Source organism: Chiloscyllium plagiosum, chromosome 4 (assembly GCF_004010195.1).
Source record: "Chiloscyllium plagiosum isolate BGI_BamShark_2017 chromosome 4, ASM401019v2, whole genome shotgun sequence".
NCBI classification, from domain to species: Eukaryota; Metazoa; Chordata; class Chondrichthyes; order Orectolobiformes; family Hemiscylliidae; genus Chiloscyllium; species Chiloscyllium plagiosum.
Genome location: NC_057713.1, coordinates 92,135,572 through 92,156,178, shown reverse-complemented (window position 1 = coordinate 92,156,178; position 20,607 = coordinate 92,135,572). Strand labels below are relative to the sequence as shown.

At 40.4% G+C, this 20,607-nt stretch overlaps 1 protein-coding gene across 3 annotated transcripts in view; it reads left to right on the top strand.

Annotated features, from left to right (window-relative positions):
* ctdp1 (CTD (carboxy-terminal domain, RNA polymerase II, polypeptide A) phosphatase, subunit 1) overlaps positions 1-20,607 on the top strand; it is a 306,403-nt gene that overhangs the window by 134,626 nt on the left and 151,170 nt on the right. For all 3 annotated transcript variants that reach the window (XM_043688613.1, XM_043688612.1, XM_043688614.1), the window contains exon 10: positions 5,037-5,267. In XM_043688613.1, coding sequence (XP_043544548.1) covers positions 5,037-5,267 — 231 coding nt within the window. The remainder of the gene's footprint in view (positions 1-5,036; positions 5,268-20,607) is intronic.

The window sequence follows — 20,607 nt, the reverse complement described above, 5'->3', positions numbered from 1 at the left end:
ATTGCCAATGGTTCTGCAATTTCCTCTCTTGCTTCCCACATAATCCTAGGATATATCCCGTCAGGCCCGGGGGACTTGTCTATCCTCAAGTTGGTCAAAATGTCCAACACATCTTCCTTCCTAACAAGTATCTCCTCTAGCTTACCAGTCCGTTTCACACTTTCCTCTTCAACAATACGGTCCCTCTCGTTCGTAAATACTGAAGAAAAGTACTCATTCAAGACCTCTTCTATCTCTTCCGACTCAATACACAGTCTCCCACTACTGTCCTTGATCGGACCTACCCTCGTTCTCGTCATTCTCTGCCAGATTATTGGGTGATAAATAATGTGGAGCTGTCCTGAATGCCACTTGACTTTCGGAAATACTCCAGGAGGCTGTGTATTGCACAGGACGTTCACAGTTCGTCTATCGTCATCCCTGTGTTTGACGAATGAACTCTTTGCAGGTCCAGCCACTTTGAATGGGCATCCACAATGACTAAGAATGTTGAGCTCACAAAAGGATCTTCATGGTCAACATGTAACTGAGTCCAGGGTTTACCTGCCCATTTCCATAATGTTTGTCCTTATTGGCACTCTGGACACTACCCCACCAATATGACTGTATCTAATCCTGGCCACCAGATATAACGTCTCACCAATACCTTCATTTTGGAAACCTCTGGATAATCCTGGTGGAGTTTAGCCAGTATCTGGTGGTGACCTTTGCTCGGATCAATCACTCTTGCTCCCCATAATAATATGTCGTTCTCTACTGTGATCTGATTTTCTGGTCCAGAAAGGTTTCAGTTCTGGTTGTGATGACTCTTTGGTTCCCCCATCACCACCAACTGTTTCACTTTTGCCAGAACTGTATCCTTCTGCATCAAAAGTCCAGTATTGTCAGCTGTGACTGGAAGGGCATCCATGAAAATTAGAACCATTATGGACTCATCCAGTGACTGTACCACCAGTGGTGTATCTGTCAACAGGAGACAGCTCAATGCATCCATATTTGTAACTTGGCCTCCCAGACGGTGTTCCAACTCATAATTCTATGCACTTAGTATTAGAGTCCATTGCTGAATTCGGCCTGAAGCTATGGGTAGCACAGCCTTGTTCTCTTTCTGTAGACCTGGTATAGGTTTGTTGTCCATTATTATTAAACAGTTATGCCCATGAAGGTATTGGTGGGACTTCTTGACTGCATATATGATCTCCAAACCTACCTTCTCTATCTCAGCGTATTTATGCTGTGCATTAGCGAAAGTCCAGTATGCATGCGCTATTGGGCATTCCTCTCCATTGAGCCACCTATAAGTTTGATCACCCTTACTTTATCTTCTGCTGGGTGTAACTGGTCTTGGTGACTTTGTAGCCCAAGTAGGGGTGTCTGGTACGTGCATTTTTCCCTTCTAAGGCATATACATGCGTGGGAGGTACGTCAAAGGACCAAGTCCAAGTTCTCGAGGTGGTCCTTATTGGTCTTCCTTGTTATTAGCACGTCCTCTAGATAAATGGTGACCTGGGGTAGACTTTGTAGAATGTTCTCCATTGTCTGCTGAAAAATTGCACAGGTTGACAATACCCCAGATGGCGGTCTCATACATTGGTACAAATCCTTATGGGTATTAAATGTAGCATACTTTTGGGAAGCCTCTCACTGCAATTACAAATACGCATGGCTCATATCCAGCTTTATGAAGGACCTCCTGCCAGCTTTGTGTATAAATCCTCTATGTAAAGCATTGAGTATTTATCCACCTCTGCAAAGTTGTTTACTGTTTCTTTAAAATCTCCACAAATCTTCACAACGGTATGATCGGTGCTGCCCAATCCACAAATTGGACTGGTTTGATGATTCCTTTGCTTTCCAGCCTTCTGATCTTTGCCTCACCTTTTGCCCATAAGGCAAATGGCACTGGGCAAGCCTTGCAAGATCATGAATTTGCTTCCTGGTCAACATGCAAGGTGGCCTTGGCTCCTTTGGAAGTCCCTAGACCTTCCTAAAAAACATCCAGGTATTTCATTAGAGCTTCAGCCAGCCAGCCATTTTCTAATCAAAAAATATTGACCCAATCTAAGTGAACCTTTCTCAACCAATTTCGCCCAATAACACTTGGGCCCAAGCTTTTTACTACAATCAGTGGTAATTGAACTAGATGCTTCTCATATGAGACTGGAACTGAAGTTGTATCCTTAATCTGTAAAGGCCCCCCCACCCCACTGGTATAGGTTCTCAGTCTATCCAGGGTTTATACAAACTTAAGGTTTGGAGTTCAGCACAAGTTTTGTTAAAGACTGGTCAAGAGGAGGGGGAGTGGCGTTTTTGATAAGGGATAGCATTACAGCTGTACTGAGGGAGGATATTCCCGGAAATATATCCAAGGAAGTTATTTGGGTGGAACTGAGAAATAAGAAAGGGATGATCACCTTATTGGGATAGTATTATAGACCCTCTAATAGTCAGAGGGAAATTAAGAAACAAGCTTGTAACCACGCTATCTGTAAGAATAATAGCGTGGTTATGGGAGAGGATTTTAACTTTCCAAACATAGACTAGGGATGCCATAGTGTTAAGGGTTTAGATGGAGAGGAATTTGTTAAGTGTGTACAAGAAAATTTTCTGATTCAGTATGTGGATGTACCTACTAGAGAAGGTGCAAAATCTGAACCTCATCTTGAGAAATAAGGCAGGGCATGTGACTGAGGTGTCAGTGGGGGAGCACTTTGGGGTCAGAGACCATAATTCCATTAGATTTAAAATAGTTATGAAAATGAATACACCAGATCTAAAAGTTGAAGTTCTAAATTGGAGAAAGGCCAATTTTGATGGTATTAGGCAAGAACTTTAAAATGCTGATTGGGGGCAAATGTTTGCAGGAAAAGAAACAGCTGGAAAATGGGAAGCCTTTAGAAATGAGATAATGAGAATCCCGACAAAGTATATCCCTGTTAGGGTGAAAGGGAAGGCTGGTAGGATAATTAGGGAGAAAATTGGGCCCCTCAAAGATCAGCAAGGTGGCCTTTGTGTGGAGCCGCAGAAAAAGAGTATTTTTGCATCAATATTTACTGTGGAAAAGGGACATTGAAGATATAGACTTTAGGGAAATAGATGGTGACATCTTGAAAAATGTGCATGTTACAGAGGAGGAAGTGTTGGATGTCTTGAAACACATAAAGGTAGATAAATACCCAGGACCTGATCAGGTGTACCCTAGAACTTTGTGGGAAGCTAGAGAAGTGATTGCTGGGTGTCTTGCTGAGATATTTGTATCATCGATAGTCACAGGTGAGGTGCTGGAAGAATGGAAGTTTGCTAACATGGTGCCACTGTTTAAGAAGGGTGGTAAGGACAAGCCAGGGAACTATAGACCAGTGAGCCTGACATTGGTGGTGGGCAAGTTGTTGGAGGGAATCCTGAGGGGCAGGATGGGTTGGACATCTGGTCGGCATGGACGGGTTGGTTCGAAGGGTCGATTTCTGTGCTGTACAACTCTATAACTCCATGACTCTACAACAGCCGTTTTTCTGAGTAGGTATCATTTACAACCATGTTGCAGCTGTGGTCCCACCAAGGGGTGGTGATATGCATATCCAGTTAACTTCTTTTGCCAGTGTTGAGCAAGGAATGTTAATCAGGATATTGAGCATACTTTGCTTTAACTTTGCATTGGGATCTCAAACATCCATCTGAACTACCAGACTAGGCAAGTGAGATCTGTATTTCTGACCTGAAAGATAGTCTCTTTTTGAGAGTGCAACTTTCCCTCATTACTGCACTGAGACATTAATTGACTGTATAACCAGAAGTCCTGGGATGGGCATAATTCTACACCCAGCAATAGCATTGCTTAATGAAAGATACAAATGAAAATATCTAAAAAAAAAATGAGATGAAGGTTTGACTGAATTGATAACAGAACTCTTTGTCATAGAACCACTTAAGAACCATTTGTTTGTAAGTTACTGTTTGAACATTTCATTAAATTCGCTTATATCTCTATAGAGTCATCAGCAGTATCTTGGGAGCCCCCATGCAAAGAATCTCTCATTAGCTTCCTCTTTATCCTCATCTACACAACGCTACAAATGCTACCTGTGTACTCACAATATTTACCTCTACATTTCCACTGGTTCTGTCTGCTCTTTCCCTATTGTCTGCTGTCAAATGTTTTCAACATGCAGCCTCCGACAAGCTGTAGTTCTCCCCCTTTTAACCGTAGTGTGAAGACTGAAACCATCTCCTTCAGTTGCTTGCACTAGATCCATTTCCTTTCCACAAATTCCATCTCCATCCTGTCTACTGACTTGAAGCCTGAGTGTTCAAACCGCATGATCTTATTTGAATTTGACCCAAGTCTTCCATCCCGTGTCTTCTCCATCGCTGGTCTCTGCTCCATCTCAGTGTATCTGCCACTTTTGTCACCTACTGACTCAACAGTTAAAGTCCTCTCAAGGCCAACCATTCAACTCCCATGTGCTATAAACCTTACCTTATCCAAAACCTCTGCTGTCAGTTTTCTAACTTGCATCGTGATTCACTGACCTACATTGTCTCCAGATACCCCCAAATATATCAAATGCAAAAGGCCATTGCTATGTGTAATTGCCTTTGATGTCTCACCCCAATATCACCCCCTCTGTAATTCCCTGTGAACACATACTTTGCATTCCCAAGATTCCAGCTTCTTCCACAACCCCCTTTCCTTCATTCCATTATTGGTAACATTGTCTTCAGTCAGCTAAACTCTAAAGTCTGGAATTCCCTTTGTAAACACCACCTCTATCTCTCTTGTACCACCTTGGTTTAACCCAGTTTTTTTGAGTAAACATTTGGTCACCTCTCCTAATATTGCCTCAGTAGTCTTACTGTCAGTTTGATTTTCTCATCGAGTTTGTACGACCATGCCCTAAGATGCTTTCCTGTGGTAAAGATGTTATATAAATGCATGGCAGTGAGAAACTGGACTCCACGTGCTGAACTATCAATCAGAATATTATTGAAGAGTGACTAGTATCAATTACTATTTTTGTTTCTTTTTCTTTTGGCAGAAGCAACAGTCCTGCCAGTTTCCCTGAAGTTCAAGGTGATTTCCAAACGCCATTGTTTCATCCAACTCCCATTCATCCGAAGCCTCAGCCAGGACTAGAAGTCCGCACTTACGATCCCAACACAGGAAAGCTCATCCGAAAAGATTCTCAGGGAAACAGACAATCAGTGTGTATCCAGCCTCCAGCTCCACCAGTTACGTTATCCGTTCATGGAGAACAGTCATCATTCAGGTAATGTTTCCGGAAGACTCGCTGAACATTCTGATGTATATTGAAATTAGAAAAGTGTTGTGTGATGTCTCACTGACAGTATGCCACGAGAAACATGCTCATGATGTCATTACTGTAAGATAGCATGTGACCTAAATGTAAAAATAAAACCTTATACTGCATCTTACTGCAGGATCATTTGAAGCTTGACAATCTTATTTGAAGTAGGCTCCTCTATTGTAAACCTACAACTTAATATTAGCCCAGAATCTTGGTATCTGAGAAATGGAACATTTGTATTTAAGTGATAGCTATGATAAACATACACTGGATTCTTCATTATCACATTATCCACTGTCAGATTCTTGTGTTTTAGGAGATTATGTAAGCATTGTCACATCGAGTGAAACATCATAGTGGAAGCAAGAACATACCAAAGAGTACAAGATGCAAGACTTTGATTAAAACAGTTGTCTGTTGAAAGTTATGGTTAAACATAACCAACCAGGACATGAAGTATCATTACTAGTTGCTTCTAATGACAATTTTGTGGATTAGAAGTAAAGCAGAGAATGTATACTTTTGGAAAGAATTCTGTACTGCGTTATCTCTAGCAGGCTGTGTAGCTTGGTCTGAAGAGTGTTCAGTAAAGTGCACTATTTGTAATTGCTATCCTTCAGTGTCAGTCAGGGAACTGTGTTTCCGGTAACCTCCAATAGTAACCTCCATCCAAAAAAAAACAATAATTCATCCTGGCTTTGCCTTAATGTGTCTCCTGTTTCCCAAGAAATAGTCCTTGGGAAAGTTTGTGGGACATAAATGAAAACTGTTCCCACACTTAAGATCGCCCATGTTAGTACCTCGTTATGAATGGTTACAGCAGAGGGGCCAGTTTGTGTTCATTTGTACTGAGAAGTTGGAAACATCAGGGTCAAGCACACTTTGTGACTCTTCCTTTCTTTGTGAAGGTTTGGGGGTTTATTTGCTTTGCTGCAGGGTCAGTGTGTTCTCCATGTCCACAGAGACAGGAATGAGAGAACGTATAAAACCTGTTGATTCCAGTTCATAAATTTGATTGAATAGTCAGTTTTTTTTAAAAAGCCTGTATTTAAAGAAAAATCTGACCTGGCAAATATGAATTTAACTGTGGTTTGAAATCTCTAACTTAGCTTATAAACAAAAGGGGATCCCTGTTTTTCGTTTATTCATTCACTTGTCACAGGCATGGCTGGCTAGGCAAACATTTATTGCTGGTCCTCAGTTGCCATTGAGAAGGTGGTGGCTAACTGCCCTCTTGAACTGCTGCAGTCCATTTGTTGTTGAATCGTGTATGCATTTCATGTACATTTATGACAATTAGTGAATTTTTTTGAAGGAAAGCTATATGCTTTACCCACTATGAGCAAATTATTTAACTCACCTGATGAGTTTAGTAGATTTGAGTTGCAAATGTGTGAATCTTCTTTTGTACCAGGTGTCATTGAAGAGTGTAGTTCATTTATTTTATTTTCTAAATGCACAGTCTCGTTGTTATAGAAAAATTTTGAAGGCACAGCCATTTGTATCTTTGATAGTTACAATTCTTTAGAATTTGAAACCAGCCTTCCCTGGGACTGCACAAACTGTGCTCCATGATAGACAGTCGTGCACATTGCCTTATGAGTTGGGTACTTGGTTGTACCAGCATCTTGCATGCTCCCTGTGCTGGACAAAGTTAAAAATCTCACAGCACCAAGTTATAGTCCAATGGGTTTATTTGGAAGCACTAGCTTTCCATGCACTGCTTCATAAGGTGGTTGTCAATCACCTGATGAAGGAGCGGAGCTCCGAAAGCTAGTGTGCTTCCAAATAAACCTGTTGGACTATAACCTGGTGCTGTGTGATTTTTAACTTCGTCCAACACTGGCACCTCCAAGCTGGAGAAAAAGCAGGGTGAGCTGAGAAATCTCTCAAACTGCTCTCATCCGTCATCTTAGCAGAGAGAACAAGGTTGTTGCTAAAAGAATATAGTTGTTCTGGGTTATGTTATTGAACTCTGTAAAGAAGGTAGGACTATTTTCTCGATGGAGTTGCCATCCCATGGGCTGTCTTGGAAGTTATATTAAATGGCTAAGTGAATTCTTTATGTTCTGTCCTCTTGTTTTATCATAAGAGCTAATGCATGGCTTAAGTGAGCTCTCTGGACAAGAATCATCCTGAGAAGCATGATTATGGTAAAAGGAGCAGATTGATTCGCTCGGCTGGGTGGGGGTTGGGGTTTTGGTTGGGGGGGGAGGTGGTTGGTGGCATGCTCATTTTTCCCGGTTTTAATAGTCATTCTGCTGAAGACTGATTACAAATAAATGGACAAAGTCTTTTCCCTGGGGTGGGGGAGCCCAGAACTAGACAGCATAGGCTTAGGGTGAGAGGGGAAAGGTATAAAAGAGACCAAAGGGGCAACTTTTTCACACAGAAGGTAGTACGTGTATGGAATGAGCTGCCAGAGGAAGTGGTGGAGGCTGGTACAATTGCAGCATTTGAAAGGCATCTGGATGGGTATATGAATAGGAAGAGTTTGGAGGGATATGGGCCGGATGCTGGCAGGTGAGACTAGATTGGGTTGGGATATCTGGTCGGACTGGACGGGTTGGACTGAAGGGTCTGTTTCCGTGCTGTACATCTCTATGACTCAATATCTGCTTTAACCTTGGAAGTGTGAGGCCCATGGAGCATCTGGGACCTTGATGAATGACAGGACTTACCTCCTTAACCAGCAATCTGTATGGCTCAAGGCAGAAATAAAAAGAAAATGAAGGAGGAAGATGAATTGATGAAGCATGTGATGGATGAATATAAGAAATCCCACAACTAAAGGATCAGATCTAAGCTGTGTGCACCTGCCGTAATTTAAGCAACATACAGAAGGAGGAAGAGGCTGTACAAAAGTGCCCATCCTCAATAATGAGGGAGCCCAGCACATCAGTGCAGAAGACAAGAGTAAAGTGTTTACTAACATCTTGAGCCAGAAGTGCTGAGTCCATGATCCATCTCTACCCACTCCTGAGGTCCTCACAATTATAAAAGCCAGTCTTCAACCAATTTGATTCATTCCATGTGATATCAAGAAGCAAATAAACACATTCATACTGCAAAGGCTATAGGCCCTGACAAGTCTTCTGGCAAAGGCAGTGAAGACTTGTACTTCAGAAGTAGCTGTACTGCAACCAACCTGCTGCTGTACAGCTACAACAATGGCAGCTATCTGAAGATGTAGAAATTGCCCAGTTATATTCTGTATACAATATGCAGGACAAATCCAACCAAGTCAGTTATCGCCCCATCAGTCTGCACTTGATCAACAACGTGGACAACAGTCTCATCGACAGTGCTATCAAACAGTATTTGCTTAGAAATAACCTGCTGAGTAATGCCCGATTTGTGTTCCTGCAGAAAAACTCAGCTTCTAACCTGACTACAGACTTGGTCTAAACATGGACAGAAGAATGAAGTGAAGATCACTGGCTTTGACATCAGAGTCGCATTTAAGCAAGTGTGGCATCAAGAAGCCCTAAAGTCCATGAGAATCAGAAGGAAAAGTCTCTACTGGTTAGAGTCATGCTAGCGCAATGGAAGATGGTTGTGCTTGTGAGTTTCAAGTCATTTCACTTCCAGAACAACCCTGCAGGAATTCCTCAGTGTAGTGTCCTAGGCCCAAGCATCTTCAGCTGCTTCGTCAATGACCTTCCCTCCATCTTAATGTTAGAAGCGAGCTGTTTGCTGATGATTGCTTCACATTACTGACACCTCCTATTCTATCTCAGATTGCATATGCTGCTTTTCAGATGAATAGCAACCGACAACAATCGTACTGAAGTACAGCTATTTGTGGAAAACTGTTTCAAGGGCCTGATGATTTTGTGTTCAGTCATCAAGGCTCATTAAGTATTCTTGTGCAATAGTACGGGTACGGATTCTTTAGAACAGGTTAATGGCTATAATGAACTGTGTCATGCGGACCAAAAAATGATTGTGAACTGTGGCATAAGTCATCATTTGACAGAAATGAATCATGGTCTGAAAATACATTTCAGTTGCCTGGCATGACAGTTATGCCTCTTTAACATTTGCAAATGTAGTTTTGTATGCAATATGAGAAAAGTGTTCTTTTATGTTGAAACACTATGCTGCTAAACAGTTTAGATTGTGAAACCACTGTTACAATTTTGGAAAAGTACAAGTATCTATTTTTACTCCTACACAAGTGGCACATGCCAATGATTAGCATTTATGCACATTCTTCAAACATAGATGTTGTGTGATTGATTTACACAGTTGCCTGGTCACAGTTCATGTTGTTATTCTGGCTGCTGGCATGGTGGAAATTTGCTCTTATAGTGTGGCTGTCAGCTAGATCCTGCTTTTCAACATGTGGACAGATTTAAATGTCACTACAGATTACAATGGAAAGGATACAAATCCAATATTCAACTTGAAATCTGGACAACAATTGACTCACCCAGCTCTTTGTGGGCTATGGCCGTTATATTCTAACAAATTCTTGTGGAATAACTGTAATAATTTTGATCATAGACGTCTCTCTGCTGCATTTGTCAAGTATGGGCTATCTGGTCGGCATGGACAGGTTGGATCGAAAGGTCTGTTTCCATGTTGTACATCTCTATGACTATATCTTCTGAATGGAATATTAAGAATTTTATGTAATTTTATGTGTCATGTAAAGCTAAACTCATAGCCATTTTAGATGCGTATGATTTTGCATCCAAAAGTTCTTTAAACTTGATAAAATTCCTCTTGGCTAGTGTAGATGTAACATGATGGCATGTGGTTTTGGAACAGCAGTTTCCTGTTCTAGAGTGTCCTGTCTGTGTACCACTGAAATGATGGAGCAAAGAGTGATTACAGTAATTTCTCACTTAACCTTATAGTTGTATTCCTGAAAGGCGCAACTTTAAGTGAATTAGGTTTTATCATAGTTAGGATCTGTTGGACTTATCAGGAGGAAAACATTAGCACATTATATCCTGTAAGCTGAAATGCTGTAAATTCTTAAATTCCAGTGTTCATAAATGAAGTCACTTCTAAAATAAAGTAATTTTAAAATACAAATTGAATATGCTATTTCTTATTTGTCTCCTGCTCTCTGACTGTCCCCTTCTGTTCCTCCCTCTCTCGTTCCATGACACACTCCTGCTCCCTGACAATTCCACTCTCTCTTCCCCTCGAGTCCCTGACAATCTCCATCTCTTACTCCTGATACACACTCCCACCTCCTGACTCTTACTTCCCAGTTTTAACAATGCTCTTATTTCCCAGCTTGCTCTTTTTTGTCTCTCACGCTCTTCTCACTAGGAGGGAGTTGGGGAGAGAGAGATAGTGAAACGGGAGGGTTGGGAAGCAAAGCAGCAAGTGTTGAGGAGGGAAGCGGCAAGCGGAGGAGGATCATGGAGGGAGGTGCTGAGCAGGAGGATCTGTGCGAGAGACAGTGTTCAGGGAGAGAGGCAATGAGCAAGAGAGGCCTCTGCAAGCTAGCGCATTTGCGTCATATGTAACAATGTTGAATGGAAGTCCCGAAGCTATGTGTACCAGCCCATTATATCAGCAGCAGAAAACACAATGATGCTGATTGAGGCCACTTAAAACAGAGATCAGCATGTAGGTAAGATAGTTAGGTCAAGAAATTGAAATGTTGTCAGAGGCTAAATTCCTGTCTTGTTAGCTGTTACACAGAGGGAGTTTGCACTTTCACTTTCTACATCCTCAGGAAATCTTAAATGGTTCACAGCCAATTAATTATTTATCCAAGGAGAGTTGTTATGAGGGCAATTTAGGCAGTCAGTTAGCACACCAGGCTCCAAAAACAGCAAATGAAGGAAAGAAAATTAGAATCCATTAGGACTGTGTGGTCAATAGTTCGAAGCTGACATCACACTGATAACAGTTGTGATTTTATTTAAGCAGAACTGCAGCTTGATACATGACACCAATTGTTCAGAAGATGCAAATAAAAATAAAATGCCTGTTATTGTCCTTTGGTTGTGGATGTAGCTCATTCTTTCTGCTCATAGTTTGCATCTATCCTCAAGCATGCCTCGCCTGCTCTGACTGCATTGTTAATGATCCAAATTCACTCGGGTATTCTCCCAAAACAAGAACCAAAGCAAAACTGAAAATGCACACCTAATTGTCTATCTTCCATGCCATTTATTTTACCCAACCAGCTTCGTGCATGATCTGCAGTGGGTGCATTCTTTAGGCCTCTGTTATCAATTTAGCCTTAGCATTAATTCTGTTTCTTTGCTGCTGATATAACCTGAATCCTTGGTGTCGGTGGGTTCTAATTAGAATCTGGTTTAAAATAGGCTTCAAACTAACAGGAATTAGACCACCTGAGTAAAACTATCTTGGAATAAATATGGGGGAGGAGTAGAAGAGCTGAAGGAAAGACTTAAATGCACAGCCACTGTTGCTGGGAAACTATTATAATCACCTTCAAAGAATGATGACCTTTGGGTACAAGATATTCAGTATTTACTGCTACAAGGCAATTAATTAGATTTTTGTTCTCTCGCTCCCTATTGAAGATTTGATATGCTCTTTTGCTGTACCTTGATCATTGGTGCTTTACTTGTGTCTGGCATATTTTTGGGCTTAATTGGTTTTTGGTTTACAGTGTATTTATGCCACAGTGTTTATGATACAATATTCTGTATCTTCATGCATGAATAAAATTATGATATAATTCAGAAACGGATCTCTTGTCCGACCTTGTCATGTTACTAACTGAAAATCGTATTTCCTGCCACTGCAGATAACTCCTACCTCCTCTTTAATTTCTCTCCTTCCTCAACTTTATCTCTCTTAAGATCCTTTATTGAAGAAAAGAGATCCCTTTAAGACTTGCATAACGTTTGTGACATTGTGCAAGAATATATTTTAACTCCCCTTCGGTAAAAAGTTGAGGAAAGTCATTATTCACACATTTTTCATTGCCTCTACAATTCCTATAAATGGCTGAAAAACATATTGGACCCCTGCCAGATATCACAGATGACTTCCTCTCACGAGTGGAGGGGTGTTGATTTGAATGACCTCCTCTGAGCTGTAATTTATATGATTTATGAAACCTGCGGTTTCTGAAAATGAATGTGATAAAAATGCCGTGTTCTTCATGATTTTCATCTTTTCTTTTTAAACAGTCGTGATTTTCGCTGTTGTGGCGCAATTTAAAAAGAAAAGTGCTGTATTAACTTTGAATTTAAAAATGGCCCATTTATGTTTTAAACCTTCAGCCAATGATTTGAGACAGTGGTAGCAATTAGTTAATATAATAGCTATCACACAGTTTAATTACTTAATTAAGGCATTATGTATTATTACTGCTTTTAGTTGCTGTATTATTGGTGATCATATTATAATTTAATTGATGCATTATATACCACAACACACACTGTCCTTCTGGTTAGTATATTGCATGCTATGTCATAAGTCTAATTATTTTAATTGGTGGAGATATAGATAGATGTTTGTTTCAGCCTAAAGACTAGCCTTGGATTCATTGACAGGATGTCTTAATTTATACATTATAAATTGGTGCATAATACTTTCCAAACAATCATGCATTAAATTATTAAGTGGAAAAAGTTAGAAAGTATCATTGAGTATTGGAACTCAATATGAATTGGGGTTGCATGACTACATGTTCCAAAGTTGTTAAAGGCTACATTATTGAATTTAAATTATTTGATCATGCATAAAAAGTTGAACAATCGTAACTAAAGCTGAGGAGGATGGTCGAGACTTGTTCTTCATTCATCAGAATGAAGGAGAGGCTATATGCTACTCTTTGCACATGCTTCTCTCCATTTCCTGGTATGACTCTGTTATTATTATCATTAATTTAAGATGTGTTTGACTATAAATAAGTTGTAACTAATACTGTGAAGAACTAAATCTAAGCCTGGACCCTTACTAGATGAAGTATCACCTTAAATGGGAAAATACTATTCTATTAGTAAAAGATGAAAATGTGTTGCTGGAAAAGTGCATCAGGTCAGGCAGCATCCAAGGAGCAGGAGAATCGACGTTTCGGGCATGAGTCCTTCTTCAGGAATGAGGAAGGTGTGCCAAGCAGGCTAAGATAAAAGGTAGGGAGGAGGGACTTGGGGGAGGGGCGTGGGAATGCGATTGTGGAAGGAGGTTAAGGATTCACCTGTACCTTCACACATATCATCTATTGCATCCTTTGGCCCCAAAGGAAACTTCCATATCCGCCACAGATTCACCTGCACCTCCACACACATCATCTATTGCATCCTCTGCACCCGATGTGGCCTCCTCTATATTGGGTAGACAGGCCGCCTACTTGCGGAACACCTCTGGGACACCCGGACCAACCAACCCAACCACCCCGTGGCTCAACACTTCAACTCCCCCTCCCACTCCACCAAGGACATGCAGGTCCTTGGACTCCTCCATCGCCAGACCATAGCAACACGACAGCTGGAGGAAGAGCGCCTCATCTTCCGCCTAGGAACCCTCCAACCACAAGGGATGAATTCAGATTTCTCCAGTTTCCTCATTTCCCCTCCTCCACCTGGTCTCAGTCCCAACCCTCGAACTCAGCACCACCTTCCGAACCTGCAATCTTCTTCCTGACCTCTCCGCCCCCACCCCCACTCCGGCCTATCGTCCTCACCTTTACCTCCTTCCACCTATCGCATTTCCAACGCCCCCTCCCCCAAGTCCCTCCTCCCTACCTTTTATCTTAGCCTGTTTGGCACATCTTCCTCATTCCTGAAGAAGGGCTCATTCCCGAAACGTCGATTCTCCTGCTCCTTGGATGCTGCCTGACCTGATGCACTTTTCCAGCAACACATTTTCAGCTCTGATCTTCAGCATCTGCAGTCCTCACTTTCTCCTATAAGTAAAAGATGTTTAGTGGAGCAGACAGTCTATTAATGGATCAAGGATGATATAGACATAAGTTCCTTGAATCGGTGTTGGAATGGATTGAATTCCGTCCTGGGTTCTTAGCATTTAAATTTGTAAAGCATTGGTCAGATTTATGTACGAAGTTAATCAGGAAAGAATAGTTGACCAGTTTCACCTTACTTTCTATACGTCCTTTTTGTGACCGCTAATTCATATCCCATCCAGAACCTCGTCTCTCGACTTTAAGTTTTATTTCCCTGTTGCATGCTCTAGCTATCTTGGTACGCTGCACTGACCTAAATATGTTGATTGAGTAGTTTTCTTAAAAAGAAAATTCTCCAGAGTTGCAAATGATTTTTGACAAAAAAAAACACTTGTGCAGTTAGTTCCAGGAACTGTGCTCACAGACACAGGTTCCAGATCTGATAACACCTCCATTTTAAAAGTTGCATCCTTATCTTCAGATCCATTGATGACTACTTCCCTCTATATCTTTGTAACCTACCTATAATTTTTCTAGATCTCTGCATTCCTCCCATCTGGTCTCTTCAACATCCTGGATTTCTATCACTGCTTTGGAAGTCTGGATCCTAAGCTCTGGAACTTCTCCTTTAAACCTCTATCCCTCACCATCCTTAGTTAAGCCTCCTTTGACCCTTCTTCTTTGACTAAGCTTTTGATTGCCTATCCTAATATCTCTTCTCATAGCTTGGTGTTATTTCCTGGTATGGTTTCTTTTGGTCCCCTGTCAGGATAACGTTTGAGTAAAGTTTACTTATTGTGGAGTCATGTGATAGTATAGCATAGACAGGAGCCATTTTGTCCAGTAGTGCCTAGTTAATGGACTTACTGTCCATTCAGTATTACAATTTAACTCTAATTCTCCCCTTTTCCTCTGCTGTTCCTCTGTTTCTTTCCAAATCCTCAAATTTCATTGGTCAAAGTCAATGGAACTCACTCAATGCTATCAAATGTCTACCCTCCTCATACCATAACCAAAACCATGTGGCATTTGAAAGGAAAATAGAAAACATTCTGGTAACTCCAACAATCTAAGCACTGCATCTCCTTGACTGTTTGCTTGTGAAACTGAAGGAAAAGGCTGACATCAAGGTAAGTCATGTTATGTGAAAAGGTGACCGCCAGACCATGCTGAGTTCCAACTATGAATCAGCTTTCCAGGTATGTCCAAAGCCAGCTATCAAACTCTTCAGGAACCCCCACTATTGCTGCACAACTTGACACCACCTTATAGTTTGCCATTGCTCCCCCAAGTGAGATAAGAAATGAATGGAAACAGCTTCAAGATCAGATCGTCAATACTTCAAATAATGAAATAGACGTCTAGTTCCGTTTTTCATCCCTGTGCCAAATGTATTTTTCTAACAGCTCACACTTCCAGCAAATTATTGTGCCAAAATACTTTGAACTGCGCAGGAAATATCTGACAACTCCTATGCAGCAATATACTTTATAGCAGCAAGCTTTGACTCTGTAAATACAATGGGATGATTTAAAGCAATAACGTAGCATTCCTTACCTTTCCTGTTCTTCACCAAGTAATTGAGTAGGCTTTTAATATAGTCTCTGCTGGCATTTGCAGAAGATCACTTTGGGAATCTCTGCTATCTCTTTGCTTGAATAGAAGAGCTACATATAGAAGACTGACAATCAGGAGACCATCCCGCAATATAAGTGCACTTTCCAATTGATCCAGGAGTGGAATTACTTTTGAAAAGGTCAATCTGAACTGACAACAAAAGTTAATACACAGGAATGGATGTGACTTAGTTTAGTGGCCCTCATGTCTTTGCAAATAACCTGGATTTAACACCTCAAGTTCTCAATCTCTGTTGCCAAGACCCATTCACAAAAGACAATACTGTGGAAGGTACTGTGTGAGATTATTTTCAAGGTAAGAAGACCAAAGCTACACACGATACTTCAGGTATGGTCTCACTAGTGTATAGCTGCACTTAAAATAAAACCTTACTTAACTCCTCTTGGATTTATTGCCAATGTACCATTTGCCTTTTTAGCTATTTACTTAGTTTCAAGAGCAACATACAAAGACATTTCCCACTCTATCATCATTTTAATAATACTCTGCCATTCTGTGTTTCTTAATGAAGAAGGTAGCTTAACATTTAATCACATTATAGATGTCATGTATTTGCCTTCTCACTCAACTTGTCTAAGTTGTCCTGAAGCATCTTTACGTCACCCTCACCATTTTCACTCTCACCTAACTTTGTGTCAACAACAAAGTTGGAAATGTTCTTTCATCCGAGTCATTGATAAATATTGTGCATAGCTTGGGCATAAGCACTAGTCCCTGAAGACCTTACCTGTTCCAACCTTCCACTCTTAAAATGACTCATTTATACTTAATGTCTATTTTGTGTCTGCCGACCAATTCTCAATCCCATATATTTGAATTTTAAATAATAACCTCTATGTGAGACTTTCTTGAAAGCTTTCTGAAAATCCAAATACCACCACATCTACTGCTGCTTCCTCATCTGGTCTGCTAGTTATGCCGTCAAAAGACTCCATTATTTGGTCCAATCCAGGTTGCCTTTCATAAATCCATGTTGACTTTGTGTAATCTTGTTGGTAATTTTCAAGAGTCCTTTCAGATCTTTCATCATTGTTATGGACCAGGCCAGACCCCTGGTTTTGAAAACTTTCAAAACTTTACTAGTTGTTTTCAGCAGGAGTGGTGCAGCTGACCCAACCACTTAGTTTTAAACAAAACGGAATTTACTTGCAAGATTACAGAATGTAACACAATCACAACAGAGCAGAATATAGAATAACGTAACCTATCCAAAAACCCAACTTAATAATGCTGTTCCAAGTACTAACAATAATCCCCATTAACATCCCTATGCAAAAAAAATGAAAAATCCAACGTATGTTCTTATAGGTGAGATGTCAGAGAGAGGGAGGATCAGCATAGACCTGCTTCTTTGGGTCCAGCAGCTTCACAACAGACTGCCTGCTATAACCATACCAAACCAGAGAAAAGGAGAAAGTGAGGTCTGCAGATGCTGGAGATCAGAGCTGAAAATGTGTTGCTGGAACAGCGCAGCAGGTCAGGTAGCATCCAGGGAACAGGAGAATCGACGTTTCGGGCATAAGCCCTTCTTCGGGAATGAAGAAGGGCTTTCCTGAAGAAGGGCTTATGCCCGAAACGTCGATTCTCCTGTGCCCTGGATGCTGCCTGACCTGCTGTGCTGTTCCAGCAACACATTTTCAAACCAGAGAAAAGCTGAGCTAGGAGAAATGGCTACTCCTCTTACATTGTGCAAGTTTTTCTTTAAACTGAACACCTTTTGCCTGAGGAAGTACCTGTTAGCTATAATCAAATTGGCTCTAAAACCCTTCAAATTTAGACTTCCCAGAGTCTCTGGGTTTGCGATCCTCTGAAAAAAAATACCGAAGGACAATATAACAACATCACATCATAGACTTCAGCGTTTTCACTACTACTGTTAGTCCTACTGCTATTAGGTTGTAATTCTCCCTTTTCCCTTTTTTTTAAACAGAAGGGTTACATTTGCCATACTCAAATCTGCTAGGACTGAACCCACAAAAGTTTGGAAGGTGATAACCACAATTTCAAGGGCCACCTTATTTAGTAGCATGGAGTATAGATTATGAGGTTCTAGGAATTTAGAACTTATTTTAAGAAAAGGCTTGAGAGTTTATTAGGACTTAAAGCTGACAGATTTTCAGAGCCTGATAATCTATATCCCAAATTTCCTTCAGTTTTTCTTCCCAATAGACCCTTGCTTGCCTCGTACCTCTGAGAAGTTTTATTGTATATTCTTCAGTGAAGACAGAACAAAATTCGTTAGTTGGAGCAAATTACTGCAGATGCTGGAGTCTGTAGTGAAAGCAAAAACGCTGGACATCACAGTGGGTCCGACAGCATCCTTGAAGAGTCATCTTGACTCAAAACGTTAGCTTGCTCTCTCTCCATGAATGCTGTCTGACCCATTGTGATCTCCAGCATTTGTCATTTTCAGAACAAAATTAATTGTTTAATTCTTGTGCTCTTTCCTTGTCCTCCATCATCAGTTCTACTGTTTTAGACTATGAGTGGCCTACATTTGTTTTCACTAATCTTTTTCTTTTTACATATTTATAGAAGCTCTTACAGTCTGTTTTCATGTTCCTTCCAAACTTACGCTCAAACCCTTTATTTTCCTCTCCTAATCAACTTCTTGGTCCTCCATTGTTGAATTGATAACTGTTGCCCATCCTTAGGCTTACTACTTTTTCTAGCAAATTTATATGACTCCTCTTTAAATCCAATGTTATTCGATTTTTTTCTCTTGTTAAGTATTTTTGAACACTTCTTTCCTGTTGAGTCTTTTTTTGCCTGAAAAACAACTAAATGCATTCGTAGTGGGCAATTAATTTGATTTTGGGCCGATGCATTGCACTATATAATTGCAGTTCAACCAGCAATTGTTCTAGCTGAAAACGTAACAAATCTCTTGCAGACGTGTCAGCTCAAGATATTCTGAATGATTTACCCTACCTGAACAGAATTGTTCAGTAGAAATGAAGTCCCATTTTGCCACATTAATTGACTTTTATCTTTTAAAGTAGAGGGCTATTTTAAAACAAAATTGTGGAATCTGGGTGCCAAGCCCAGTATTTGATGCTACTCCCTAATTTCCTTTGAACTGAGTGATGTGCTAGGCTGTTTGAGGGCAGTTAACAGGCAATCACATTGCTCTCGATCTGAAGGGCAGCAGGTTTCCTTCACCAAAGGGCATTAAGCGAACCAGAAGGATTTTTACAATAATTGACAATGGTTTCATGGTCACTGCTTAACATCATTTCCTGATTTATTAATTAAATTCATTGATTTAAATTCCACCAACTGCAAGGGTGGGATTTGAACCGATGTCCGCAAACAATTTACATGAGCCTCTGGATTTCTAGTCCTATATTTCTAGTGCTGCTGCACCACCATCTCCCCTTGTTTTGGGATACTTTGAATATGTTCAGCATCAAGGTGGTAATTATTCAAAAGCAGCTCTGCCTAGCTCTGTCATTTGTATGCCTGCTGCAATGCTCCTGAAGTGACTGTGCTGCTGGGAATTTAGCAATGGCAGGTGCCTTCCAGCAAGACAGTGGAAATTCTTTTAAGGTTTTAAATACCACTCATGGGTGTTCCTGGCTTGTGACTGACCATATTGGAGGATTCTCATTAAAGATGGCACCAAACCCATTTTGACCAAAACACATAGGGGTGATGTTGAAGTGTTCCAGAGAGCCTGTGAACCAATTGCCCCATCTCCTCAACTCTTCAGGCAACACCTGTCAGAAAAGTGGCAGAGTCTACAGATTGTGCAATGGACTTATCTGCCATCTCAGATCCTATCTAACAAGCTTTGAAGCATAATATTCGATGCAGGAATTTCCTAATAAAGCGAAGAGCACTTTGTAATGTTTTATTTTGCTATTTTCAGGCCTGATATTGGCCCTGAAAGCAATTTCAGGTGATAAAGATACATTAGAGTTTACTGAATTTGACAAGATAATATTGATACCAACATGTTAAATAAGCTGAGTGACAATACTTGGGTTTTATTTTCAACAAAACAAACACTGTTACACAATGTCAATTTTGTAGTGTTTTTAAGTAACACTTGAGATGGAGATGGTTAGTGGTCAAAACAATGCAATGTTTTTATTCTCGTGTGCTTGCGGGGATACTACACAAGCGAGACTGCCCAACAAACAGAAATTTCATTATATACTTGTACACTTTACAATCACACTTGTTAGTCAGGCATACATTTAATCGTATAACCATAAACAGCATGAGAGAATTACAGTACCAATGTCTTTTTAGAAGGCTAAATGATTCCTGTTTCAGATTAATGCTTTCCATTGTAAGACTAATCTAGCTCCTGCAGTGACATGACCGGTGACCATGTTCCTTAAAAATGCAAACAGACTCCCAAATTGCAGCAATTATCTCTCTGCAATGTTAAACTAGTTTCTATTTTATATACATTATTGTGGTTGTGTCTCTTTTTGTCTCACTAAGTGGTTCATGTCTCCTATAGGTCTGAGCAGTTCTGAATTAAGCTGACATTCAATATGTTTTGTTTCGAAATGTCTCAGCCATGTGTCAATCCTACACCCAGTCTGCTCATAACCCATATGTTCTTCGATATATCTGTATAATTGTTTAATTAATTTCTATAACTGTACACACCCACAAAATTGTCCATTTTCATCTGATTCTAAAGGAGAAGAATACTATGTAAAATATTACCACAGTGCATAGTAAAAAGATAATCAGAAAGATGATGGCTTCCATTAGTCATTTTAACTGAATATCAACGAGATGTTATCACAATATAATTTTTTTTAACAGTTCAGCTTCTATACGACCACA